The sequence below is a fragment of the Mastigoproctus giganteus genome, chromosome 1 (assembly GCF_048544385.1).
Source record: "Mastigoproctus giganteus isolate SK-2022 chromosome 1, ASM4854438v1, whole genome shotgun sequence".
Lineage (NCBI taxonomy): Eukaryota > Metazoa > Arthropoda > Arachnida > Uropygi > Thelyphonidae > Mastigoproctus > Mastigoproctus giganteus.
Window position 1 is genome coordinate 1,798,434 of NC_143575.1, and position 26,001 is coordinate 1,824,434.

Sequence of the window (26,001 nt, forward strand, 5' to 3'; positions counted from 1 at the left end):
TCTATAGACACACAAAAGATCTGATCTGGAACAGGAACATACTACTGAAGTGTAAGAAGGCCATATATCAGACCTATTACGTACCAATTGTGACATATGAATCTAAAACTTGGACTCCGAGGAAAAAGGATGAAAGTGGAATGCAGGGGGCAGAAATGAGATTTGTGAGGAGCATAGCTGGAAAGACAAGATGCAACAAAATCAAAAATGATGTGATTAGGGAGAGAATTCAGGTTGAAAAACTCCAGAATAGGACTGAAAAGCCCCGTTTGAAATGGTTGGACATGTCGAGAGGATGAACAAGAGAAACTTGCCAAAGAATGTTTGATTTACAATTAAAGGACAAAAGACCAAGGAGAGGATGAACAAGAGAAACTTGCCAAAGAATGTTTGATTTACAATTAAAGGACAAAAGACCAAGGGGGGAGACCAAGAATGAAGTGGCAGGACATGATAAAGACTGATGTCATTAAGAGAGGAGGAAACTGGAGTGAAATCAACGATGGAGAGAAGTACATATGCAGGGCATGGGGAGAGGCTTCATACTTAGACCCGTGGAATAGTGGAATGATGACAGACGATGATGAAACAGCAGCATTTTTTTTAAATTTTATTTTGTAATCTAAGTGGTCAAAAATGATGATTTTCACATATACTCTTTAGGCACTCATGTGCTGCCATATGTCACTATTTCTAAATGAATGAATTTTTTTCTGGTCATTAATATTACAACAGCTTTAAAAATAAATTGTCATGTTCATAGTTAGACTGAATAACTTTTTAAAAAAAATTAAATTCTGAAAGGGTATTTTGAATGTAAGTAGTACACTACTGTATTAAGAACACCACTATCATTTTTTTTTTTTTATAAATTGCAAAATCTTTTCCAGATTTTACAATTGATGGAAAATATTACATATGTCTTCTGAAAATTTACATTATTTCTTTGCTTATTGAAAGACAATATTAATTAGCATTAGTAGGGGCATATGATGCAAGAAAGCAAGCTTATACAGCATCATCCAAAAAAAAAAAACTTTCTCATTTCACACAAAAGTTCGATCAGTCCTTCCTTGAATTTATTTAAGCTATCAACTTCCACAACAGGTGGAAGTTTGCTCCAGCAATCAACCACTCACTGGCTAAAGGCAAATTTCTGCACATCTATTTCTGAAACTGTTTAAAAAGTTTACACCAATCAGGTGTAGCACCAATATGTTTGTAATAATTAGGGGTGACATGACTACAGGGTTAAACATTTTAATTTAATCCTTAAAAATGGCTGATAAAAAGTAAAGTCGGTGCCTGTGTGATGGGTACTTAAAGAACAGTAGCCAAAAAACTATTACAGTTTTAAGTGAAGATAACAAGGGAGTATATTTATTTAAGTAATTAAGAGGTAATACACACTTTATTTATGATTCGTAGTTGCTTAGCTATGCTAACTGTATTCATATATATAAAAATTTACATACTGCTTCTATATAGAAAATACAGTTTCAACTGATAGCACCTTACTAGGAATGCAACCTGTTATAAAACCTATATTCAAGGCAATTCGGAATGCATGAAGTTTCCTCCAATTCTGCAACCAGGAATAATAACAACCAAACTGAAGCTATTTTTCAAAAAACTATATTAAGTTATATAATGATTATTACTGAAGCACTAACTTACCATATATTCTTCATCCCAACCCATCTGTTCCTTCCTCTTTCTTTCTTTTGCCTCCTTAAAATATAAATAAACCACAATCAGCACAATAATTTAAAATTATATATGAAATAAATACATTACAAAATTCATGAAAGTAGGAGAAATAAATGGGATGGAAACTCGCCATGGGGAATTTTTTTTTTAAACAAACTAGATGATTATTATTTGTAGCACCATGTTAGAGAAACTCCTAGGGGTGAAATTACACAGTGTAGCAATTAAATAACGAGACTGATGCTACTACACAGAAAAAAACTACACACAAAAGCAAGGTTATATATTTTCGAAGTAATCACCTCCGATGTCTACATATTGTTTACATCTTTTATACAAGTTTTGAAAACACTACTGGAACTCCTCTTCTAGTACCGCTTTCAGCTGATAGGTTACTGCAGCCTGGATGTTCTCTAATCTCCAATATCACAGTCTGCACTGCTCAGAGAACTTCATATCTGACTGCACAATTACCCCCAGATTTTTTTTCCACCTCCCCGAGCATAGTACCATACAGTTCATACATTTCTCTTGGGTTACTGCTACCCATATGCAGTAGCTTGCCCATTTGCCTAACCTTTCTAGATTCTGTTGCAGTAATACTCTTTACTATTATTAACAACCCCACCAACCTTTGTATCCTCTGCAAACTTGGACATTAAGCCTAATACACCTTCATCGATATCATTGATAAATACACAAAACAACAAAGGGCCCAGCATTGAACCCTGAGGGACTCCACTAATAACATTAGTCCATGAAGAGCAGTGTCCATTTATTACCACTCTCTACCATCTCAGCTAGGGCTGCCAGATTTCTATAACTCGATCAAGGGACATGCCAGATTTCTATGACTGGATTAAAGGACGCTCAAAAATAATTAATGCTACTGTTCTCCAACCCTCACTCCACCCCACCCACCTCAAAAAAAGGAAATTTGAATGATTGTTTAGTTAATAATTAAACATTTTGTTTATAAAGACTATAAATATTTGCAAATTTTAGTTTAATTTAGAATTCAAAATAGTTAATGGTAAACCATGACTTTCTATGGGAAAGGATATGGATTGATATATAAGGTTAATGAATGATATGGATGAGATAAAACGCATGAATTTAACCAAATGTTTTAATATTTGGATCAATTCATACTTTGAATTGACATCAAGCAAAACTCATTTTAGGTAGGCAAAAAAACACAAAACCAAAACCAAAAAATAAAAAAAAACGTACTGGTTTAATAGATAGAAATCATTCACAGTGAACATATTTTGTACTACTTCAAGCACCTCAGATCACAGCTTGGTGATTGTCTCTTCTCCAATGATCTCATGGCTATTCGCAATCTCGTATTGTTTGGCATTACAAGAATGCAATATGGGATGACCTGTGAGATTTTTCTTCTTATCCTTGGTCGGATTACTGTTTCAAAACTTCTGGTGTCAACATTTGCTCAGATTGTGTCAGTGAAATTATTCTTGTAAGAATGGAATCCTTTATTCCATAACCCACATTAAAATCTCATCCTTTATCTAAACTTTGGTTTTCCAATAAATGTACTAAGGTTGTTCAAGAGAAGTATGTTGCATATCATAATTGGCTTGTTTCCAATTCTTCAGTTTCATTTTCTGCCAACAATTGTAACAAAAGCTCAGAACAATTGTAAAGCAGGTTATTAATCAGTCCAAACTAGATTTTAAACAGACTAAGAGTAGAAAACTTGCTTCTTGCACTAATGGTAGCCGAGCATTCTGGTCTCTCGCCAAAGCTTTTGGCTGCAACTTTTGCCCATCTCTGCTCCCACCTCTGTTAAAACCAGATGGTTCTGTTGTCACTTCAGCCACGGATAAAACTGACCTGCTAGCATCCCATTTTTCTTCAAACTCATGTATTACTGATCTTGGTAAAACATCTCTCACCATTCCCATCACGCTCCATTCAATGCTTCTTGTGGTCTTCTGCCCACGGACTTACATCTGATAAGTATGGGCTAGGCAAGCCCAGGGTCCTGAGCTGGATATTATCATTCTTCTCTTTCTTGCTTTCCTGGCAATTCCCTTCTACTTCCGACTCTCTCTCTTTCTCCGGTTAATGCAGGAATTTTTTTTTTTGGGCTATTGAAGCATCAGGCTTCCTTGCACCAGATGGCTAATAATAATAATAAAAAGATGTCAGAAGGATTTTGACGAACCTTGATGCTAAGAAAGCTCCACATCCTGATGGTATTTCTACACTTGTTCTAAAGATCTGTCCTCCTGAACTTACTCCTGTTCTTTGCTGCCTTTTTTTCACTTTCTTATTCCAAAGGTGTTTTTCCTTCTGCTTGGAAATTTGTTCATATCCAGCCAGTTCCTAAAAAGCGTGACAAATCCCTCCCATCCAATTATTGTCCCATTGCAATTACTTCTACTCTTTCTATAATAATGGTAAAATCAATTACCGCCAACTCTTAAATTACCTAGAAACCTTTCGTCTGATCAACGATCACCAGTATGGATTCAGTCAGTGTCAATCCACTTTTGATATTCTGGCTTATGTTACCCATTTATGGACAAATTCAATGGAAAAGTTTGGCGAAAAATAAACTGTTGCTCTTGACATCTCAAAGGCTTTCGATCGTGTTTGCCATAAAGGTCTTCTAAACAAGCTTCCATCTTATGGTTTGCCAACTGTTTTTTGTAATTGGTTATCCAGTTTTCATATTCATAGTAACTGCACAATCTTACACCAACCATTATTAAATAAATAAATAGCATTGTGTTATATTAAAATAATAATGATACAAATGAATGAAATAAATAGAATGATATAATTACACCAGATAAACTGATAAAAAGGTAACTGTCTGTACAATAAAATATGAAATTTTAAACTGTAAGGGAATAAATTACAATAAACAATGTAGATAAAACACAGGATGATAAAAGTGCTAAAATACCGTAGCTTTCAGAGGCATCTGCCTCGTTTTTCAACGAAGTTTATCGTACAGCACATCCTGAAATATCAGCAGGCTCATAGTTCACAGCACGTGTTTCTACAGGAGTACTTTTCAAAAAAACACAAGTGCTGTTTCTACAGGAGCACTTTTCAAACACTTCAAAAAATAAAAATAAAAAATATCCAGTTTTCTCTCTGAGCGCTCACTTAGGGCATGGATGTCAAACTGGCGGCAGCGACAAAATTTTTGTAGCCCGCAATGCCCAAAAATGAAATGTTAAAGTAAACAATTAAATAGTACCTATTTATAATTCTAGAATATAAGGATTAAAACACCTCTGTAATATAAAAATAATCATTTAAATTGATAATAATTAAAAAAACAGACTGGATCGATGGAGCCTTGATTAGAAAGAACTAAAAATATAAATAACAATTTCAAATGAATGAAAATTGAAATTATTATCTTTAAATAACATTGTAACTTTTTAGTTTATTTCTTTAAAAATAAAAGAGTTACATTTTATTTTTTTAAATATTTTTTAAATGGAGAAATCTTAATCTAAATTTCTTTTACATTTAAACTAATATTACAATATTGCAAATGCAGCATTTTTTTATAATTATATAATTTTATTTATCGAACCACATGTACCTGTTTGATACAGTTGAATTAGACGGATCCGGCCCACAGGTTGGACACCACTGACCTAGACTTTTTTTTAACAGAAAGTGGCAAACCACATATCATGGCAGGTACATTACTCTTAGTTCCACACATACAAACATAGCTATGTGTATATGTGTGGAACTAAGAGTACCAAACATACAAACATAGCTATGCCACTCTACACATGCATATAATAAGCAGTACAAAATGGCATCAGACTCTGTCACTTCCAATTGTAGAGTAAAACAGTATCATCAAATTTTTGTTAAACCGGAGTTAGTCATGTGGGGTTGATTTGACCCTACACAATTAACAGCATTTTGTGCTTCATCTACTCCATTTATACAGCTGAAATTACTAATAACATTATTGAAAATGTTTTCTTTTAATTGCCTGCAGAAAATCCCAGAAATGTCTGTTAATTATCACACAATATGTCATGAAGAGATAATGATAGTAATTTCGCTTTACTGCTGTGCGCTTTCCTCTGACTGGTAAAGCTCTCTGGTTGTGACATTGCTACAACATCTGGAATCAAACTATTTATGCACACACTTCACATTTATTTATTTATTCAGCTGATTGCAAGTTACAATCCCCTTTTTGTATGGTGTGCAAGCCAGAGGGGTATATTTACAACGAAGAGGATAAATTTACAAAAATATTTACAGTTGCAATAAAGGAAATATGTATATTAATATAAAAATTTTGTTCTTCATTTCTGGATGTCTTCGTAGAGGAGCGTTCGCAACTCTAAAATTTATTAACTACGTAATCTGAATGTCATGATGGCATTTCGTGCAGTGAACATTCCTTTTACTGAGCTGCTCTCTTCAAATCAAGTTTGTTGAAGGAGTGGTTTTTAAAATTTGCATTCGCTCTCCAACAGGTCTAAAGTGATTTTTAATTTTCAAAAATTAATTAAAAATATCTTTTTAATATAGAACATGGATTTTTCACGGCTATATTCAGAAAACACTGAAGTTATGTGACATCAAAAATTAATTATTTTTTGCTGATTTTTCAAATTTTTGTGCACACAGAGGAATTTAAACTTTTTGCTCTATTAATATAGGGTTAAAAAAGAAAGCAGCTGAAATTACCCAAAGATACACCATATGGGGAAAGAGATTCTATCACATGAAAGTGAGTATGGTTGTTCCAACAAGTTTTCTAAAGACCATGAAGTTCCTAACCTACTACACACTAAAGCAGCCAACAACTACTACACATATCAAATTTGCACATTGAGGAGCTAAATATGGAAAAGAGATGAATTATAATGTGTGATATTGTATGATTGTATATAAGTATTAGAAGTGTAGAGGCAATTATTCATGGACACTTACTGTTCGAGAAATTGTGGTACAAAGTGGATCTTGAAGATGCTGCTATTTGCCCAGAAGGCACAATGCATTACACTTTCCACTAAACACCTGAACCAGAAAATCATCTTTCTTCCTAACACTACATCACCCAGAAAAAATTCAAGAGACAGCCTTCATCTGGCATAGTTATGGCAAGTCCCTTTTAGAATTTGGAAGGGTTAATTCTTATCAATTTTCTGCTACTCCGGGTAAAAATTAATGCTCAGTATTACAGTAACTGGCTTTTCAATAACATGCATAGAAAAGTTTGCAAGGAAACCGTACTGAGGGACTAGTTCTGCTGCATGACAACACGTCTACATAAAATGAATCCGACAATGACAACATTGGCAATCTTGGAGTAAGAAATCATGAACCACTCTCCTTACATTCTGGATTCAGAACCCCAATAATTATCATTTGTTAAATCAATGAAGGAGCACCTGGGAGGGCAGAAATTCAAGACAGATAATGAAGTTGAGCATGGCATGCTGAAATGCTACGAAATCAGCATCTTGCCATGTGAATGCAATTATGTGTCAGTGTGGAAAGACAGAATCTTCAAAAAAATAATAATAATAATAATAAATAAGTTTAGTGTTTCTCATATGTACGTTTTGATACTTTTATGTGTACTAAAAAAAAACCGGTCGCATTAATCTTGAACCACTCTCACAGTTTGAAAAGGGCATTATAGAATACTAATAATACAGTTTAAGAGCAATAAGTCCACAAGTGTGTTTTATAAAAATTGTGTTTACTGCAGGATTAATAATACAATACACTATCAAACACATAAAACATTAAATTTGACTCTGGCTATATTTCTAAATAATATTTACAGATTAGTGTACTAGTATATTATGTTTAAACAAGTGTTTCCAAGGGCCAATCTGAGCGTGAGACAAGCTGAAAAAGCCAGAATGACTCGTGGGGAAACCCTACTCTCTCAACACAGATCAGCTAGCTCTGAGTATATAGACCTTTCAAAGAGCTATTCTATCCTTTAAATGGGATTCAAACCCAAACCTTTCAAAATGGGTAACAAATGGTAAAACCACTATACCAAAGACGTTACATTCCTGGACTTTTGACATATCACATCCTAAAGTTAGTAAATAATGGGACTGCAAGCTAACAAACCTCACCTTATTTTGCATGGATTAAATTAAATTGAGATTTTAAGATATCAATAATGTATGTACGTCAGTAATTACAAATAAATTGTTGTAAGAAAGAAAGCTTCAAAACATGCATTTTGAAATACCCAACTGACGATGTGCCATTTTACACTTTAATATTATTAAATAGGAAGGTTTGAATTTCTTATTATCAATATTAAACTAAACTGAACTGCCAAAATTTACATACCTGCAGACCCAATACTGGCCTGAGGATAGTTTGGCAAGAATCCAGAAACATCACTAGAGTCAAATTTGGTGTTATATATACTTGATAGTGTATTTTATCACTAGATTAGTCCTGCAATAAACAACATTGATAAACTCACACATGGGTTTGGTGTTTTCCCAACATTAATTATATTCAAATTTAAATTAAATTACATTCTAAATTTTAGTTAAATTCAAACAAATATATTAAAATATAGCCTTTCATTTCCAAATTATTTTGATAATTGATTAATAAAATTGTTAATTATTTTATCAAAATCTTATTGATTATGATGATTGATTCACATTGAGTGATAAACCTGAGCAAAATATTATATTACAAGACTCCCCCTATCCTATACCAATTCTCAAGTAAAAAAGGAAAGTTCTATCAGACAACTAAGAGTTATGATGGGCTGGTAATGGAAATGAATCATGTCAATTCTATATTTGCAAAAAAAGTAAAAATTGTTTGCCAGAACTGGTGATGAACAAACAAAACTGAATACGTACCCTTTACATCCAAGCAGACTTTAAAGAAATAAAGTAAAATAAAAATCAAACAGAATAAGGTAAAAAAAAAAAAAAAAAGTGCCCATCTAATAATCATTTGCACCTTTAGGTAGAACTTTCCAAGGCAAGCCTTCGCATATACATATTTCAGAGGCATTCAGCATTGCAAATTGCCATGCCAAAGTTGAACAATGACAATATTTTAAAATATATGTTATTTTTTAAAATATACCGTATTTCCCCATGTATAAGATGCACCTTAATTTTGGGGCCCGAAATTTGAAAAAAAAAATGTATTACATAAAGTTATTGAACTCAAGTTTTATTCATCATAAATTTCATACAACTCCTCATTACTGTCAAAACTCCCATCCATTAGCTTGTCCTCATCTGTGTCTGATGACGAATCACTGTCGTCATATATTGCCTCGTCCTCAGTTCCATCTATGGCATTTGAAATGCCACACTTCTTAAATGACTTGACAACGATCTCAATCTTGATATTATCCCAGGATCTTTTCACCCAGGTACAAACTTCTCCTATAGTTGGTTTCTTCACTCTTCCTGCTGGTGTCAAATTGTCCCCAGAAGACTTCATCCATTGGTTCCATTCGTCTCTCATGGCAGCTTTTGAATGGTTTGTTTGGAGGAGGACCAAACTTACGTTCAGCAGCACGATTTCCATTCACTTTTGCAAACTGGATCACTTTTAACTTGAATTCAGCACTGTACGAAAATATTTTCTGAGCCATTTCTGGGCAGAACGTGGCAAAACGTAACCTAATATACCGGTAACAAGTGCGAAACAATGAGTGCAAAGACAACTAGCAGGAAAAAGCGAGAAATGCAAGTAAAAAAAAATCTACAATCACTGTATAACAAGCATCCACGTTTTAGAGCCCAAATTTTTCGAAAAAGGGTGCGTCTTATACTTGGGGAAATACGGTAAGACTTTGCTACCACAGATTTGTAACATGTATCGTATTCACATAATAACACATTCAATTTTGTAAGAGGTTTATAAATTAGTCAAAATTATCTATGCAATTCATTTTCTTTCTTTTTTTTTCTCGAAACTACATTTCCCAGTTTGGCAATTTTATTGCCTTGCTAAATGATGTGCAACAGTGGAAATGCATCAGATAGCCAAAATACTCCTCCTTACTGCAGGGGACTTATTAATGACATATCGTGCCATCTGCTGTGTGAATAATCAATGGCTATCGCAACTAACTCTAATTAGTATTACTGTAATAAACTTAACCTTCATTTGCCTTCGTTGGAAATGCCTGACGACCAACAAAAATGCAAGTGGGTCAATTACCCTCACAAATTCTCTTCTAGGGAGGCTGAAAATACTGCAAGGACACCTATTAAAGTATTAGTGTTAAAATTTAACTATTAGTGTTAGTTAAAATTATCATCTGTATTAGTGTTTGTCTTGGAGAGGTTGCCTAACATTCGATTTCTAATACTTCTGGCTGGAACTCAATCCAGCCTAACCCATCCCTTTCAGAGAGGTGGCTGGTAAGGAAGGTTTCCTGTGCCTTCTGTCTGGACACAAGAATGCAGATGGCCATGCCAAAGTTGAACAATAATACCCCTCTGATGACCTCTATAGGTCAATCTATGTATTTTATGTCTAGCAGATTTGAACTTCCATGAGGAAATACTATGGTCTTAATAATGTTCAAGATAGAAACTTCCTTAACCACAAGTCACAAGGAGAAGTACTGCTTTTAAACAAATAATACTATTAAACGGCTATTCTGTTATTTGTTTAAAAAATTAGACATTATTATCACAGTCTGCTTTAAGATTTAGTGGTCTTTCACCCTTAGAAAATTTCAGATGACTTGTGAAGATGTGAGTTGACATGCAGTATAAAGAGTTAAAATTTATTAATTCAATAAATCAAACTATATGGTCTTTGAAATAAATCAGTAAAATGAAAATTATCGTCCTAAATTTATTAATATAGCTTTTGCTAGTTAAAAATAATCAAAATAATAAGTACATCAATAAACTAAACTGAATTTATTATTTAATATACATGTGTTCTTTTTTCCAACAAGAGATCTCTCTCTGAAAAAACCAAGCTCAATGTGAAAAAGAATCAATCAAGAGCTCTAGGAATGTATAGGAGCAGCTGACATGACCTCACATCAAATTTTGTCAGCAGGGGCTGATATGTAATGTCACACATTAGCTTCTGCCAATAAATAGTTCACGTACAAGTTAAGCACAGCAAATGGTGCCATGTTAACAGGAAATGGCCTGTGGAGGAGTGGAAAAGGATTCTGTGAAGCACTGAATCTCTACATCGATGCAAGTTGTTTTCATTGAATTGAAAAACTCAAATGTGAATTAAGAGAATTTAAAAAATTAAAAAGCAGACATCTATACCAACTTTATGGAGAATGATACACCCAATTCACCTTAGATAGGAGTATACAGAAAATTTTTTAAAAACATTTCTAAATTTTCATACGACAGTCACCAATCACATTTACTCAGAAACTGCAGTTGTCTGAACCAACACAGAGGCTTCTACATCCATACGCTTGCACACACGTGCATGTGTGTGTGCTTGTTTGTTTACTGTGCATCATATACAGTCAGGCCTCTCTTTAACGAACTTCTATAAAGCGAATTTTTCTATGTAGAGGAACTTTTTTTGATTTCCCCTTGGTCATTACATCGAAAATAATTTCCATATAACGAACTGATTTCAAGAGACCTAGGTATACATTGTCTGCACCTCTGGCCTTTAAGCAAGATGCTGTAGAAAGCACGAATTAAGAGCTAAAAGGATTAAGAATTAATTCCATGAATTAAGAGCTGATACATTCTACAATTTAGCAATGCCCGTAAAACAGCGTTTTTGATGCAAAGAAAGCTCCAGGTCCTGATGGTATTTCTCCACTTGTTCTCAAAACCTGTGCTCCTGAACTTACTCCTGTTCTTTGCTGCCTTTTTTCACTTTCTTTTTCCAAAGGTGTTTTTCCTTCTCCAGACAGCTCATATCCAGCCAGTTCCTAAAAAGGGTGACAAATCCATCCCATCCAATTATCGTCCCATTGCAATTACTTCTACTCTTTATAAAGTAATGGAGAAATCAATTAACCGCCAACTTAAATTTTACGGGCATCACTAAATCGTAGAATATTTGTAGAAAATCTAGACTACTGTACCGAGAAGTCGCACTGGTCAACTGATCTACATATCTCTAAATAGGCCTACAAGGCTGGGAAAATTCATGTTGACGATTAAACTTCGACACCAGCCGGTAGATAAATAAATTTTCAATACTGTAACTAAAAACACTTTATTTACAATAAAATAAATATAAAATAGATATTTATTAAAATAAATAACACTGATAAAATATACTAAAAACCTAGAAATTAAAAGTAATAAAATTTGCTGTAGCTTTCGGAGGCAGCAGTCTCCTTCCTCAGCAACATATGTCTACTGTGCGGCACATCCTTAAATAGCAGACCCACGGCACACTTCACATGGTTCCACGGTTGGAATTTTCCATTTGCTCACCGGAATCGGAAATGGCTCGGGAGTGCACTAGCTGAAACTGTTCATCACGTCCAAGAACGACTGTTTCCAGGAGGGGATGTAGACGTACACCCCTATCCCTATTAATAGTATTGCTAGCTGCCCCAATACGTAAGCTCTCAAGCCATTTATGGTCCCAGAACCCCTGTGCATGATCTGTGATTACAGCATCCTCTGGGAAAATTTGGTGTTGTTTCTCCCAGAAATGTTCTGCTACAGCAGACTTCCCATAATTTGCAGACTTTATTGCATTTACATGCTCCCCCAGCTGGTCTTTCAGTCGCCGCCCCATCTCACCCACATAACACACTCCACAATCCAGGCATTTAATTTCGTACACCACCCCACTGCTGGCTTCTTTGGATATGGGGCTCTTTAACTCGAGATATCATGGTGTGCAACCTCCGACCTGGGAGTTGTACATCTGGATCCACAAACTACATGATGATCTGAGGATTACCAGAAGACAAATTGATTTGGCTCTAGAATGTATTAATAACATATCGCCAGTACATCGATTATTGATAGTGAAGTTGGTTTCGGAGACGATGATTAAGATTGCAGATATTTATAAACAGAGGCAAATTAGTAAATTTCATAAATTATTGGAGGAGATAGTGATTGTACATAACAATGGTAGTACTAATTTCATTTGTAATTTAGCGAGCGTCTTACTAGGGAACAGAAGGGGGTTTTGAGCTTGGGTACTAAGTTTGCCTTGATGCCCAGTAAACCTCCAGTCACTGAAATAGCAATGGGCATCAAGAGAGCCGTTTATAAGTTACCAGCGACCCAGGCTAATGAAGTACACATTTCAGCAGCGGGCTATTTTGAGTCAGGCCAAGCCGGCCCCCCTCTAACCTTAGTATTATTCATAGAAAGGCTTTGAGGGAGCTTAAACAGGATGACAAGATCATTGTCCTACCAGCGGATAAAGGTAGGGCTACGGTTATTTTGGACAAGAACAATATTGTAGTAAAGCATTAGAATTATTACAGGATACAAAGTTACCCGTCGTAATCCGTTGGTTAGTTGGGAACGACAAGTGAATAACCTTTTACAATGTTGGCAAAAGTCAGGATGGATATCCAAGGAGGTCTACTGGTCGTTACATGCTGCTGGATGTTGTTTACCCAGATTCTATGGTCTTCCAAAAATACACAAAGTAGGTATACCGCTCAGACCTATTGTATCATTTATAAACAGTCCTACATATGCTTTATCTAAGTACTTAGCTAAGCTAATTGCACCCATAGTAGGACTTTCCGGCTTTGTCATTAAGAACAGTAACAAATTTGTGGACTTCATAAAAGGACAGACTATACCATATGAAGATGAGATAATGATTTCCTTCGATGTTACATCACTGCTTACTTGTATTCCCATCAAGTTTGGTGTGCAGTGTGTTAGAATAGCCTTAGAAAAGGATGTATTGTTAAGTACCAGGTAATCTCTAAGTATTGATGATTTGTGAAGGAGTGGAATTTTGCTTATCTAGTACCGTTATGGTATTCCAAGATGTCATGTACAGGAAGGTTCATGGCACAGCCATGGGTTCCCTCATTAGTGCCATAGTGGCCAATCTAGCTATGGAAGAGTTAGAAGTCAGGATTTTTGAGGATTTGGAATTTCCCATATGCAGATGGAGGAGATATGTTGATGACACATTCTCCATTATACAAAGGGGAAGGGAGGATCAGGTACTTAATATACTTAATAGTTTCTCCCCTTTTATCAAATTTACTTCAGAGGTGGAAGCAGAGGGAACCTTGCCATTCCTTGATGTGTTGGTAATTAGGGAAGGTGGTAGGCTTAAGTCCAAGGTACTTAGAAAGCCGATGTGCCGGGGTCAATATACCCATTATAACTCGGCACAAGCCAGCCAACACAAAAACAGTGTGGTCAAGGCTTTAATAGACAGGTTGGGGTCCCACTGCAGCACCTCCAAGGATAAAGATAATGAAATTGTTCGGGTCACAGCAGACCTCAAGAAGTGCGGCTACCCCCAGAGGGTGTTGGACAGAGTCATTAGAGGAGTAGAGTCCACCCATAATGAGCAGTTCTCCCCTGTGAGCACCGCATACATTCCCTACTATCCGGGCCTTTCAGACCACATTGCACGAATAGTTCGGGTGTCAGATACGCTGTGTGCAATTCCCAGGTCGGAGTTTGCACACATGTGATATCTCGAGTTAAAGACCCCATATCCAAAGAAGCCAGCAGTGGGGTGGTGTATGAAATTAAATGTCCAGATTGTCGGTGAGATGGGGCGGGGACTGAAAGACCGATTGGGGGAGCATGTAAAAGCAATAAAGTTCGCAAATTATGGGAAGTCTACTGTGGCAGAACATTTTTGGGAGAAACAACACCAAATTTCACAAGAGGATGCTGTCGGTTGGTTGGTTGGTTATTTGGTTTTTAGGAGCATTAGCAACTAAGGCCATATTGCTCCGTGAATATGCGGTGGTCATTCCCTGACCTTTCCGCATCCTCCGTATTTGGTGGTGACGGGCTCGAACCCCGGTCTAATCAAGAAGCGTGTGCTATGCACTGCTGCTTCTTCCCACCTGGCTACGGAGGCGCCAGGATGCTGTCATCACAGATCATGCACAGGGGGGTTCTGGGACAATAAATGGCTTGAGAGCTTATCTACTGGGGCAGCTAGCAATACTATTAATAGGGATAGGGGTGTACGTCTACTCCCCTCCTGGAAACTGTCGTTCTTGGACGTGATGAACGGTTTCAGCTAGCGCACTCCCGAGCCATTTCTGGTGCGCAAATGGAAAATTCCAACCGTGGATCTGCTATTTAAGCATGTGCCGCACAGTAGACATATGCTGCTGAGGAAGGAGACTGCTGCCTCCAAAAGCTACAGCAAATTTTATCGCTTTTAATTTCTAGGTTTTTAGTATATTTTATCAGTGTTATTTATTTTATTGTAAATAAAGTGTTTTTAGTTACAGTATTGAAAATTTATTTATCTACCGGCTAGTGTGAAGTTTAATCATCAACATGCTACCTACGTGTCCACAACCATTGGCAAAGATTAAGGCATATTTCCATTGCAGACGTTAGCTCTGGTCAACCTGTTTTCTACTGTAAGCATCCTACTAGAGAATCAGGAAAGAGTGATTTTCCTTTATCCCGGAAATTCATCCATTATGTCGAAGAAATGAGTCATCCACACTTTCACTAAATTTCACCTATCACTGTTTACATGGCAGGTAAAAGTGGTCCCTAAATCAGTTTTGTTCAGCTGCTGTGCAAGTAACCTTACAGTGTCTAAGAGTGTAGTGTGAAAAAGTGGACGTGCTTAATAGCTTAGATCAGGACATTAAAAAAAAATTGCTTTAAAAATTTGGTATTCTTGCCAGCAGTGTGTTAACCATTCTGAAAAACTGTTTTGATTTTCAAACTGTTTGAGAAAACAGGATCCAGTGGGAAGTGTACGAAATTATGCCTGTGTGACGATGTAGATGAAGCAGTTTTTAAGTGGATGAAGTTGATTCAAGACCAAAACATGCTGATATCAGAGCCATTAATAAAAGAAAAGGCTATGGAGCACGCATTTTTTCTGGGGCATAAAACATTCCAAACCAGTTCTGGTTGGCTGGACAAATTTAAAGAGTGCCAGGGCTTACTCAAAAAAGTTATTTCTGATGAAAGTGCAGTTGCAATCAAAGAAGACTATACCCATTGGAAAGAAAGTTTTTAAAAAAAATTATGGAGACCTACAAGCCCAAAGACATATTCAACATTGATGAAACATGTCTATTTTTTAAATGTTTGCTGAACAAGGCACTGACTTTTAAAAGTGATAAATGTTTAGGTGGTAAAGATAGTAAGGAGAAAATTACTCTTGGTTGGTGCAAATATGGCTGGTAATGAAAAACTGAAGCTTTTGGTAATAGGCAAAAGTAAACAACCCCGATGTTTCACAGGAGTAAAGTCATTAGAGTTGGACTACAACTACAACAAAAAATCTTGGACGACAAGTGAAATTTTTGAGCAGTGGCTTTTAAGTTTTGATAGAAAGTTGAAAGAAAAATTGCACTGATTATCAACAACTGTCCTGCCCACCATTACTCAGTAATTTCGAAAGTTACAAGCGTGAAGCTTGTTTTCTTCCCTCCAAATACTTCATCTAAACTGCAGCGAATGGGACCGAGGAAATATCAAGAATTTGCAAATGTACTGAGAATAGAAACCAACTAATCTATAGATTCTGTTATAGATTTTTGGATGTAACAGAATCTATAGATTAGTTGGTTTCAATTCTCAGTACACATGGCAGTACATTTGCAAATTTATCAGATTTGGCAAAAGTGTAGCGTCGAGATGTGACAGAAACGACGATTAAGAATTGTTTTGAAAAGGTTTTGCTAAAACGACAATTAACAGAAATGTGAAGGATGGACCACTACAAGATATTGAGCAATCTTGGGAAGAACTCCAAGTGACAGGTTTCATTAGTGGGGAAATTGTTCTTGAGGAATTTTTACGAGTTAATAATGATGTCATAATAGCTGAATATCCAAGTGACTCCAACATTTCGGAGAGTATTCAAAGAAATAGTGACAATATCAACAATGAGTTGGATGAAAATGGGGGTAATATTAAACATTCCAAACAAGAAATGTTGGCAGCATTTGAAACTTTGTGTCGAGGCCTTCAGTGGGAAGAAAATGTAACAGAAAATATATTTGAGTGTTTAAACAAATTCGAACATTTTTATGAACGGTGTACAGTAAAATCCAGCATAAAACAAAAAATTACCAAATATTTTACAACATAATTCTTATGAGGGTACTAATACACTGTGCGCCTCATGTAAATAATCATTTCTTAATATGTGTGTATTAATAAATTAATTGTTTTAAAATGTTAGAAAATTTATTCAATACCACTTGTTTCCGATTTATTTCAATCTTTTACTATATTTCTGAATTTACAGTATTTTTCACTGTTTAAAAGGCATTTCTTTATAATGAAATTTCTGTTTAACGAATTTTTTCAAACAAACGATCAATTTCGTTATATGGAGGTCCGACTGTATTCTATTCATGATTATTCCTATATTTTAATAAACTCTGCATCTAGCAAAAAATATCTTATTCACCTTTTTAGCTAGCCTTCTCAATCGCTTTTGTTCTGGAGTTTCCATAGCTTTTAAAATCTCCTTCTGTTTCCTAATAAAGAAAATTTTATATAAATGAAAATATTTTATTGTAAATGTAATAAAATTTCAACTTATGATTTTTCACGGCACAATTCCAATAGAATAAATGGTGTAGATCAATACTGAAATTTAAATCTTTTAATTGTTTTATTTTTGGATACGTAGAGTGCACTAGCATCACTATTCATGGGTTATACAATTATCAAAAATTTGGCTGAGTTGCTCATGTTGGTACTTCAAAATGGGTAACCACACCAAAATTTACATAAATTTAATGGTGTTATGGTTCAATAATTTCTTTTGAAGAAAAAATTTTATTAAATTTTTGTCTTGTCTTTATTATATATATATATATATATATATATATATATAAAGATATTATATATAGCATTAGCATTTGTACAGGCATTTGATGCAAGAAAGCAAGCTTATGCAGCATCAGCCAAAAAAAAAAAAAAAAACCCCACTTCCACTTCACCCCTCTGTTCATTCAAAATACCTGTCCAGCTGAGCCTTAAACTTATTTAGGCTATCAACCTCCACGACAAGGGATGGAAGTCTGTTCCACCAACCAACCAGCTGCTGGCTAAAAGCAAATTTCTGCACGTCTATCCTACATCTGTCTTTCCTCAATTTGAATTTATGCCCTCTCAGGTGATTATTCTGAGCTAGAGGAAGAATCCCATCAGCATTGAGCATGCTCAAACCATTCAAGGCTTTATACACCTCTATCAGATCACCTCGCTGGTGCCTAGTCTCCAGACACTGTAATTTGCAAAACTTAAGCCTTTCTTCGTAAGAGCACCCCTTTGTTCCATTCACTAATCTTGTTGCCCTTCTCTGTACTCGTTCCAGCAGCTCTATATCCTTCTTGAAATGAGGCCTCCAGACCTGTATACAGTACTCTAGGTGTGGCCTGACCATTGCCTTATACAAGGGAATAATCACCTCCTTATCCCTGCTGGAAAAATTCCTATATATCATTGACAATACTCCATGAGCTACTCTTGCAGCCCGTCTGCACTGCTCAGAGAACTTCATATCCGCCTGCACAACCACCCCCAAGTCCCTTTCATTCTCTACCACTGTCAGTGTAGTACCACAGAGTTGATACGTTGCTCTGGAGTTGCTGTTTCCCATGTGTAGTACTTTACATTTATCAATGTTAAACTTCATTTGCCACCTCTCAGCCCATCTGCTCAACCTTTCCAAATCCTGTTGCAGCAGCATAGTGTCAGTAGTGTCCTTGACAACCCTGCCAACCTTTGTATCGTCTGCAAACTTGGACATTAAGCTTGATATACCATCATCAATATCATTTATAAATACAGAAAATAATGGACCCAACACTGAGCCCTGAGGGACTCCACTAATAACATTAGTCCACGATGAGCAGTGTCCATTGATTACCACTCTCTGTCTTCTCCCCCTCAACCACCCCTTTATCCATAGCAGCAATTTACCTCCAATGTCACACTGCTCCAATTTGTGTAGCAGTCTTCCATGTGCAACAGTATCAAAAGCCTTTCTAAGATCCAAGTATATAATATCAAAGCTATTCCCTGCATCCAGTTCTTTTGTGACTGCATCATAGTATCCAATCAAATTGGTCGGGCAAGACTTCCCCTTAACAAAACCATGCTGTGTCCGAGCTATAACTGAAGTCTTGTCTAAATGATCCTGCAGTGCTTCTTTAACCAGTGCCTCCATTAATTTTCCTGGAACAGAAGTGAAGCTCACAGGTCTATAATTACTTGTGTCAGCCTTTGATCCTCCTTTGTGAATTGGGGTGTTAATTTATTACATGTTTGCCTTTGCCATATTTACCTTTTTCATTAATAGTGAAAAAAATTGCATTTTTCTAATTCTAAAGATAAGTAAATATATTGTGATATGATACACAACACTGGAAGGGAAGGGAGAGATCCAAAACAATGCACACAACTCAGGTAACCCAACTGTGTGATCTGTTCCAGATTACATTACATAATCTACATGTGATGGACTTTCCATGTCACTCATGCTGCATGATTCCCTGTTATTTAACCCAGCAGCAGTCACCTCCCCCCAACTGTAACAAACAGTGGCACAAGGCCTGAGAGGCCCACCTATTTCTTTTTTATTCCAGAAAAATGGTTTTGCTATTTTAAAATATGCTTGACTTTTCCTAAGAACTGAATTATTTATTAAATGTAAATTTTGAATTAAAAATTTGTTTTTAATTCAAATTTTAATTCAGATTCAAAATTTTGTTTTTAATTGAAAACTTACTGTTTTCAATATTTTCATTAATTCTGTTTGGGGCAAAAAACACCATAAGTATGAAGCATAAACCTGAAAACTATTAGTCACAAGTACATAAAACTGTTAATGCACAAAAATTCAAACTAATGCACATGAATGTATTACTATATTATGCCAATTTCAGAACTTATCATTTCCAGTGAGGTAGGGGAAAAGTAATGTAAAAATTTCTGTACATTTAGGAGCTAGATGGAGGAACAGAAAAACTTATTTGTGAAAATATCTAACCCTCAAAAAACTTCATTCACTTCACAGATATTCCTGGCCTGGCCTTAGTTCCACTCTGTGTGATCTCCATTTCCATCTTTTTCTAACAGAATCATCCCAATTATTGCTGGACCAAACTTCCATGTGTTGTTGTAGAAGTTGATAGCTTAAATAGATTCAAGACAGAACTAGACAAAACATTTGGAGCAAGTGGATGGGTGAAATGAGAAGTTTTTTTTTTTTTGGCTGATGCTTCCTTTCTTGCATCATGTGTCTTTGCTAATGCTAATTTGTTATTTCAGCTAGTGGTTGAAACAACCAAATAATGTTTCCCTAATTATTCACTTTATGATTCCTTTCACTTCAAGGGTGGTACTTGTGCATGTCTGCACTGGTATTCCTTGCCCAAGACTTCCTAATTTGGGAACTCCCCCACTTTTGATCTACTATGGCTTAAAATCTCTCTCTGTCCCAATCTTTCAAAATCATCTGTTGCTGCTATCACTCTCCCAACACCACAAATCATTTGGAACTCTGATTATTTTCTTTCTTTGAAACTTGACTTTCCCTAGCCTAACTTTCCTAACAGTGAGGTCATTTTAATGTTCACAACTCCAGCTGGCTCAGTTTCATAGTTATACAGCCAAGCTAGATGAGATTCTGAAGTTTCTGCAATTACTAACAACCTCACACAGCTTGTTCATCTACCTGCCAGAATACTCTTGATTTTTCTAACCAACAGCCCTTCAACATATGTGGAGAGGATATCAGTGATCCTTAGGCACCAGAGATCACAACTTGGTAATGGTCTCTTCTCCAGTGGAGCCTCTCTGATGACCACTCTCAGCATCTTGTCGTTTAATATTATAAGAATGCAGAATGAGATGGTCTGCTTAATTTCTATTTTTCTTTTCACTGGATGGATTATAATTTAAAATTTTCAGATGGTCAGATTACATCATTGAAACTATTCTTGTAGGGATGAAATCCTTTATTTTGCATTCTGACCTAAAACATCATCCTGTATCTAACCTTGGTTTTCCAAAAAATATGCTAAGGCTGTTGTACAGTATTTATCAAATTCAAAAATTTATAATTTAGGTTTTATAAAAACACCTATAGCTTTAATTATACACCTGCAAAATTACATAAAGGATTATTAGAGTGATTATACCATATGTTATTGTTATTGTTTGTTATTTGGTTTTTAGGAGCATTAGCAACTAAGGCCATATTGCTCTGGGATATGCGGTGGTCAATCCCTGACCTTTCCGCATCCTCCGTATTTGGTGGTGACGTTATACCATATGTATATATAGGTACAATAAATGCAAGAGTGGTGAAAAAGTTTTACCTACTTAATCCAATAAACACAAATATATAACTTAGAAATACATAACTTAGCAATAAAAGAGACTACTTAGCAAAGATCTGAAATCATCACACAGCAGTAATGCATGTACACATACACCACTTGTATTGCTTCATAATACAAGTGTGTAACAATTAAATGCAACTACACAGTCAATGCTACGATTAAATGCAGTCACACCAGTCAATGCTAACATTTTCGGAAGGTGGTAAGTTTGAGTCCCATCCTGACGTAAACTGAAGAAATTTCTAAAGGTCACTTCAATCAAGACTAGGATAGTCACCTCCAGAAGTGGGAGTAAGGATTTTCTCTGTGAATTAGCTTTAGGTTTTTTCAATCTCTACAACTTTTACATTAGCCAGAGACCACACACTAGGGCAGATGAAATAAACACAGACATGAAAGGCTAAAGGAGAATACTAAACCAAGTCTAATCTGTATAATATCACTAGATTTTATACATAAAAATAATCACTAATATTATACATAAATTTACATTAAAAAAAATATATATATATATATTTTTTTTTTTTTTTAATACAGTCACAACAGTCAATGCTACCATTTTCGAGAGGTGATAAGTTTGAGTCAAATCCCACTGTAGACTGGGGGAAACATGCATATAAAAGGCAACTGGAAATTAGTAAATCAAGCCTAACCTGTATAATATTTCTAAACAATCTGGTCACTATGAGTTCAAATTACAAATCCTCTGTACAAGATTATTATGCTGGAGGATGAGAGGGAAGGAAGGAAAGTAAAAATGTACTCACTTGTGATAAGCAGATTTCTGGAGCCCTGACAATGACATATGTTGATTAGAAAATAAGAAACAGAATAACATATAAGGTGTGGCAATAAAACTCACACTGAGGTGATACAATAAAAAGAACACAAAATGAAGGAGACCAAAAATGATTTTATTTTTATTTAAGGTAATCATCACCTTATCGAATGCACTTATTACATCATTATCAAAGTTTCTGAAAAGTCAGTGAAGGCATCCAAAGAAATGTTCAGTTCAGCAGTTACGTTTTACTTTATGTCCTCAACATCCTGAAATCTCTTTCCTTTGAAGGCAGTTTTCATTTCAGGAAAAAGTCTCTGGTACTAAACTGGGAGAGTAGGGTGGATGGTTGATCTGTGCAGTGCCATGCTTTGTCAGAAATGTCTTCACAAGTGCAGAATGGGCAGGGCATTGTCATACAGCAAGAACCAGCTGCTTCTCTTGAAATTACAGCCTCACCAGGGAAATGCACTTCAATATTCTTTGAAGCACCTGTATTGACTCTCTTCCTTTAGGTACAAATTCCTTGAAAATAACACACTGTTTGCCAAAAAACCTTGATCAGCATTGTCTCCAGACACTGTAATTTGCAAAATTTAAAAGCCTTTCTTTGTAAGAGCAACCCTTTGTTCCATTCATTAATCTTTTTGCCCTTCTCTGTACTCGTTCCACAGCTATACATCCTTCTATACAGGTCTGGAGGCCTCATTAAAATGAGGTCTCCAGACCTGTATACAGTACTCAAGGTGTGGCCTAACCATTGCCTTATACAAGGGGATATTCACCTCCTTATCCCTACTAGAAAAATTCCTGTATATCTTTGACAAGACATCATGAGCTACTCTTGCAGACCGTCTGCACTGCTCAGAAAACTTCATATCTGCCTGCACGATTACCCCAGGTCCTTTTCAGTCTCTACCACTGTCCGTGTAGTACCACACAGTTGATACACTACTCTGAAGTTACTGCTTCCCATATGCAGTATTTTACATTTTTCAATATTAAACTTCAGTTGCCACCTCTCAGCCCATCTGCTCAACTTTTCTAGTTCCTGCTGCGGCAGCGTACTGTCATTAGTGTCATTAACAACCCAGCCAACCTTCGTATCGTCTGCAAACTTGAACTGCATCAATATGAATAATAAATACAGAAAACAACAATAGACCCAACACTGAACCCTGAGGGACTCCACTAATAACATTAGTCCATGAAGAGCAGTGTCCATTGATTACCACTGTCTTCTCCCACTCAACCATCCCTTTATCCACAGCAGCAATTTGCCTCTAATGCCACACTGCTCCAATTTGTGATGCAGTTTTCCAAGTGCAACAGTATCAAATGCTCAAGATCCAAATATATGACATCAAAATTTTTCTTTGCATCCAGTTCCTCTGTGACCACATCATAGTATCCAATCAAATTAGTCAGACAAGACTTCCCCTTAAGAAACCCATGCTGTGTCCCAGCTATAACTGAAGTCTTATCTAGATGATCCTGCAATGCTTCTTTAACCAGTGCCTCCATTAATTTCCCTGGAACAGAAGTTAAACTAACAGGTCTGTAATTACCTGCATCTCCCTTTAATCCTCCTTTGTGGATTGGGGTCACATTTGCACATCTCCAGTCCATGGGTACTTCCCCCTGAGTCCATGGAAGCTCTCATAATTATGGTTAAGGGTTTGCTTACTTTCTTTGCTGCCTCCTTTAATATAACTGGATTGATCCTATCCATCCCAGATGACTTTCTTATGTTTGGCTTCAACAATTTCTCCTCCACTTTGCTCTCAGTTATTACAAAATCATCAAGCTCACTGCCAGAGCTTAATTCACCTCTGGCATTCCCCCTCCCTGAATAACTCATGTGTGAATGTAGATGCAAAATACTCATTTAGTTTGTTAGCTACCTGAAGAGGATCATCAACAGTTGAACCATCAATATCAAGTGGACCAATCTGATTCATCCCCTTGCTCCTAGAGTTTACATTAGTAAAAAACTCTTTGCTGTTTTTCTTTGCATACTCTACCAAAGATTTCTCGTAATCAGCATTTGCCTACCTATCTTCCTTTGTGACTTGGTTACAGACCAGCTTATATTTATCATAGGCTTCCGTGTCACCTGTTAATTTATATCTATCCCATGCATTTTTCTTCTCTGCCACGTGTCTCTTTTATTAATTCTTTGAATGCTTCCCATTTTGAATTTGCTGTTGGTAACGTCATCAGTTGGTCCCACCGTATAGAATTTAAATACTGTTTCAGACCACCATAGTCACCTTTATGAGAGCAAAAACCCTTCCTTTCCCTTTACCCCTGATGGTAGTTACCTCTTTGAGTAAATCCTACTTCAGCACACTGAGATTACTGCCACCTAATGGTTCCTTTATCTGCAGATTCTTAATGCATGAAGAATTACTACTGATAATCAGGTCAAGAGTATTACTCCCTCTAGTTGCCTCCTGAACATGCCACTGTAGAAAACAATCATCCAATAAATCTACAAAAGCCTTGCTAGTGTGTGAGTGACCAACCAACAAATTCCAGTCAATATCTGGGAAATTAAAATCCCCCATTATAAGACTCACTGATTTACTCGCTCATTATTTCTCTGTACAGTTGTTTATTATACTCATCAGAGTCATTAGGCCTATAACACACTCCTACTCTCAATTTTGCTTTCCCAGTGCTATGTCACACCAAACTGACTCGACACTGCACTGTGCAAACATGTCGACTGGCTGTAGTTCCTTGGATCTTGTGTTTCTTAACTAATAGCATAACCTCTCCTCCCTTCCTATCCTGTTTATCCTTTGTGTACATATTGTACTCACCAAATTCCAGTTCTGCATTCCTTATATTGTGTGACAGCACATCTCTGATATCCCAACAATATCTGCCTTTGATGTTTTGACCAACACCTCAAATTCATCAAATTTATTTACCAAACTCCTAGCATTGGTGTACACAAAATTATACATGCACCTGATTCTATTCTTAGATACCCTAACACAGCCCATGTATTTACTTGTTCCACAATCACTTCCAGCAGTCTCTGGAATCCGTTGCACCTTGTTTTCCAGCTGCTGCTCATTCCAATAGAAGCAGTGCAAGAATCACTTTCACCTCTGCAAGCAGCTACTGTTAATCTATTAGTCCATATATGATGACTTTGAAGTCCAATGCATGCTCTGGCACTTCGTCTCTGAGTCATACTGAAACACCCAACACTCTTCTCAAGGAAATTAGAATTTTCTTGAGAAGTCTGTATGAATTTTGAATGACGACACTTTTCGTTGCTTCTGCTCATCACTGAGGCTGCGTGGCACAAATGTTTCTTTTCCCTAAATCTTCATGCAGAATTTGACAAATTATCTTCTTATTCAAAGTCAATTCATCAGCCATCATTCTGAGATTTAAACAGCAATCGCTTGCCACAATTGCCAAAACTTTTGCAAATCTGTCCTTATTTCAAGAGGCTGACGGATACCCACATCCTGGGGAATCACAAACATCCTCACATCCCTCTCCGAACCACTCATTCCATTCAAACACACTTGGCACGACTTAATATGTCATCACCATAAACAGTTTTTAACCTTTCATATGTTTCTGTTGCAGATTTTTCCAGTGTTAAGCAAATCTGACATTTGTTCATTGTTCCATTGCAAAATCATGCCACAGAATGTTAACACCATTAACGAAACTGGTTGTTACTTTCAGTTGTCCACCATCTGTTGGAGGAAGCTTGAACCATAACATGCCACTCTGTATATTTTTAAACTCAAACATGACCACAACAGCACTAGTCTGGGGTGTGGCAACAGTACTATTGTCACAGCTCATATGATTATATTAATAATTTAGACAGCATAAAAAACAGAGGTAATTAATATATTTACCTTTAAAAGATAAGTATAACAATCAATTTGCATAATTTTACTGATGCAAAAAATACCAAAATAATAAACAGCCTTAAATATTAATTATATAGCAGTTG

At 36.1% G+C, this 26,001-nt stretch overlaps 1 protein-coding gene across 3 annotated transcripts in view; it reads right to left on the reverse strand.

Moving 5' to 3' along the window:
- cactin (cactin, spliceosome C complex subunit) overlaps window positions 1–26,001 on the reverse strand; it is a 213,488-nt gene that overhangs the window by 150,897 nt on the left and 36,590 nt on the right. For 2 of the 3 annotated variants that reach the window (XM_090378432.1, XM_090378428.1), the window contains exons 4-5: window positions 17,278–17,347; window positions 1,678–1,731 (exon numbers count right to left, since the gene is read on the reverse strand). In XM_090378432.1, the coding sequence (XP_090234558.1) occupies window positions 1,678–1,731; window positions 17,278–17,347 (124 nt within the window). Of the gene's footprint in view, window positions 1–1,677; window positions 1,732–8,055; window positions 8,167–17,277; window positions 17,348–26,001 lie in introns of those variants that run through there. The other variant, XM_090378436.1, reaches the window with a different exon arrangement.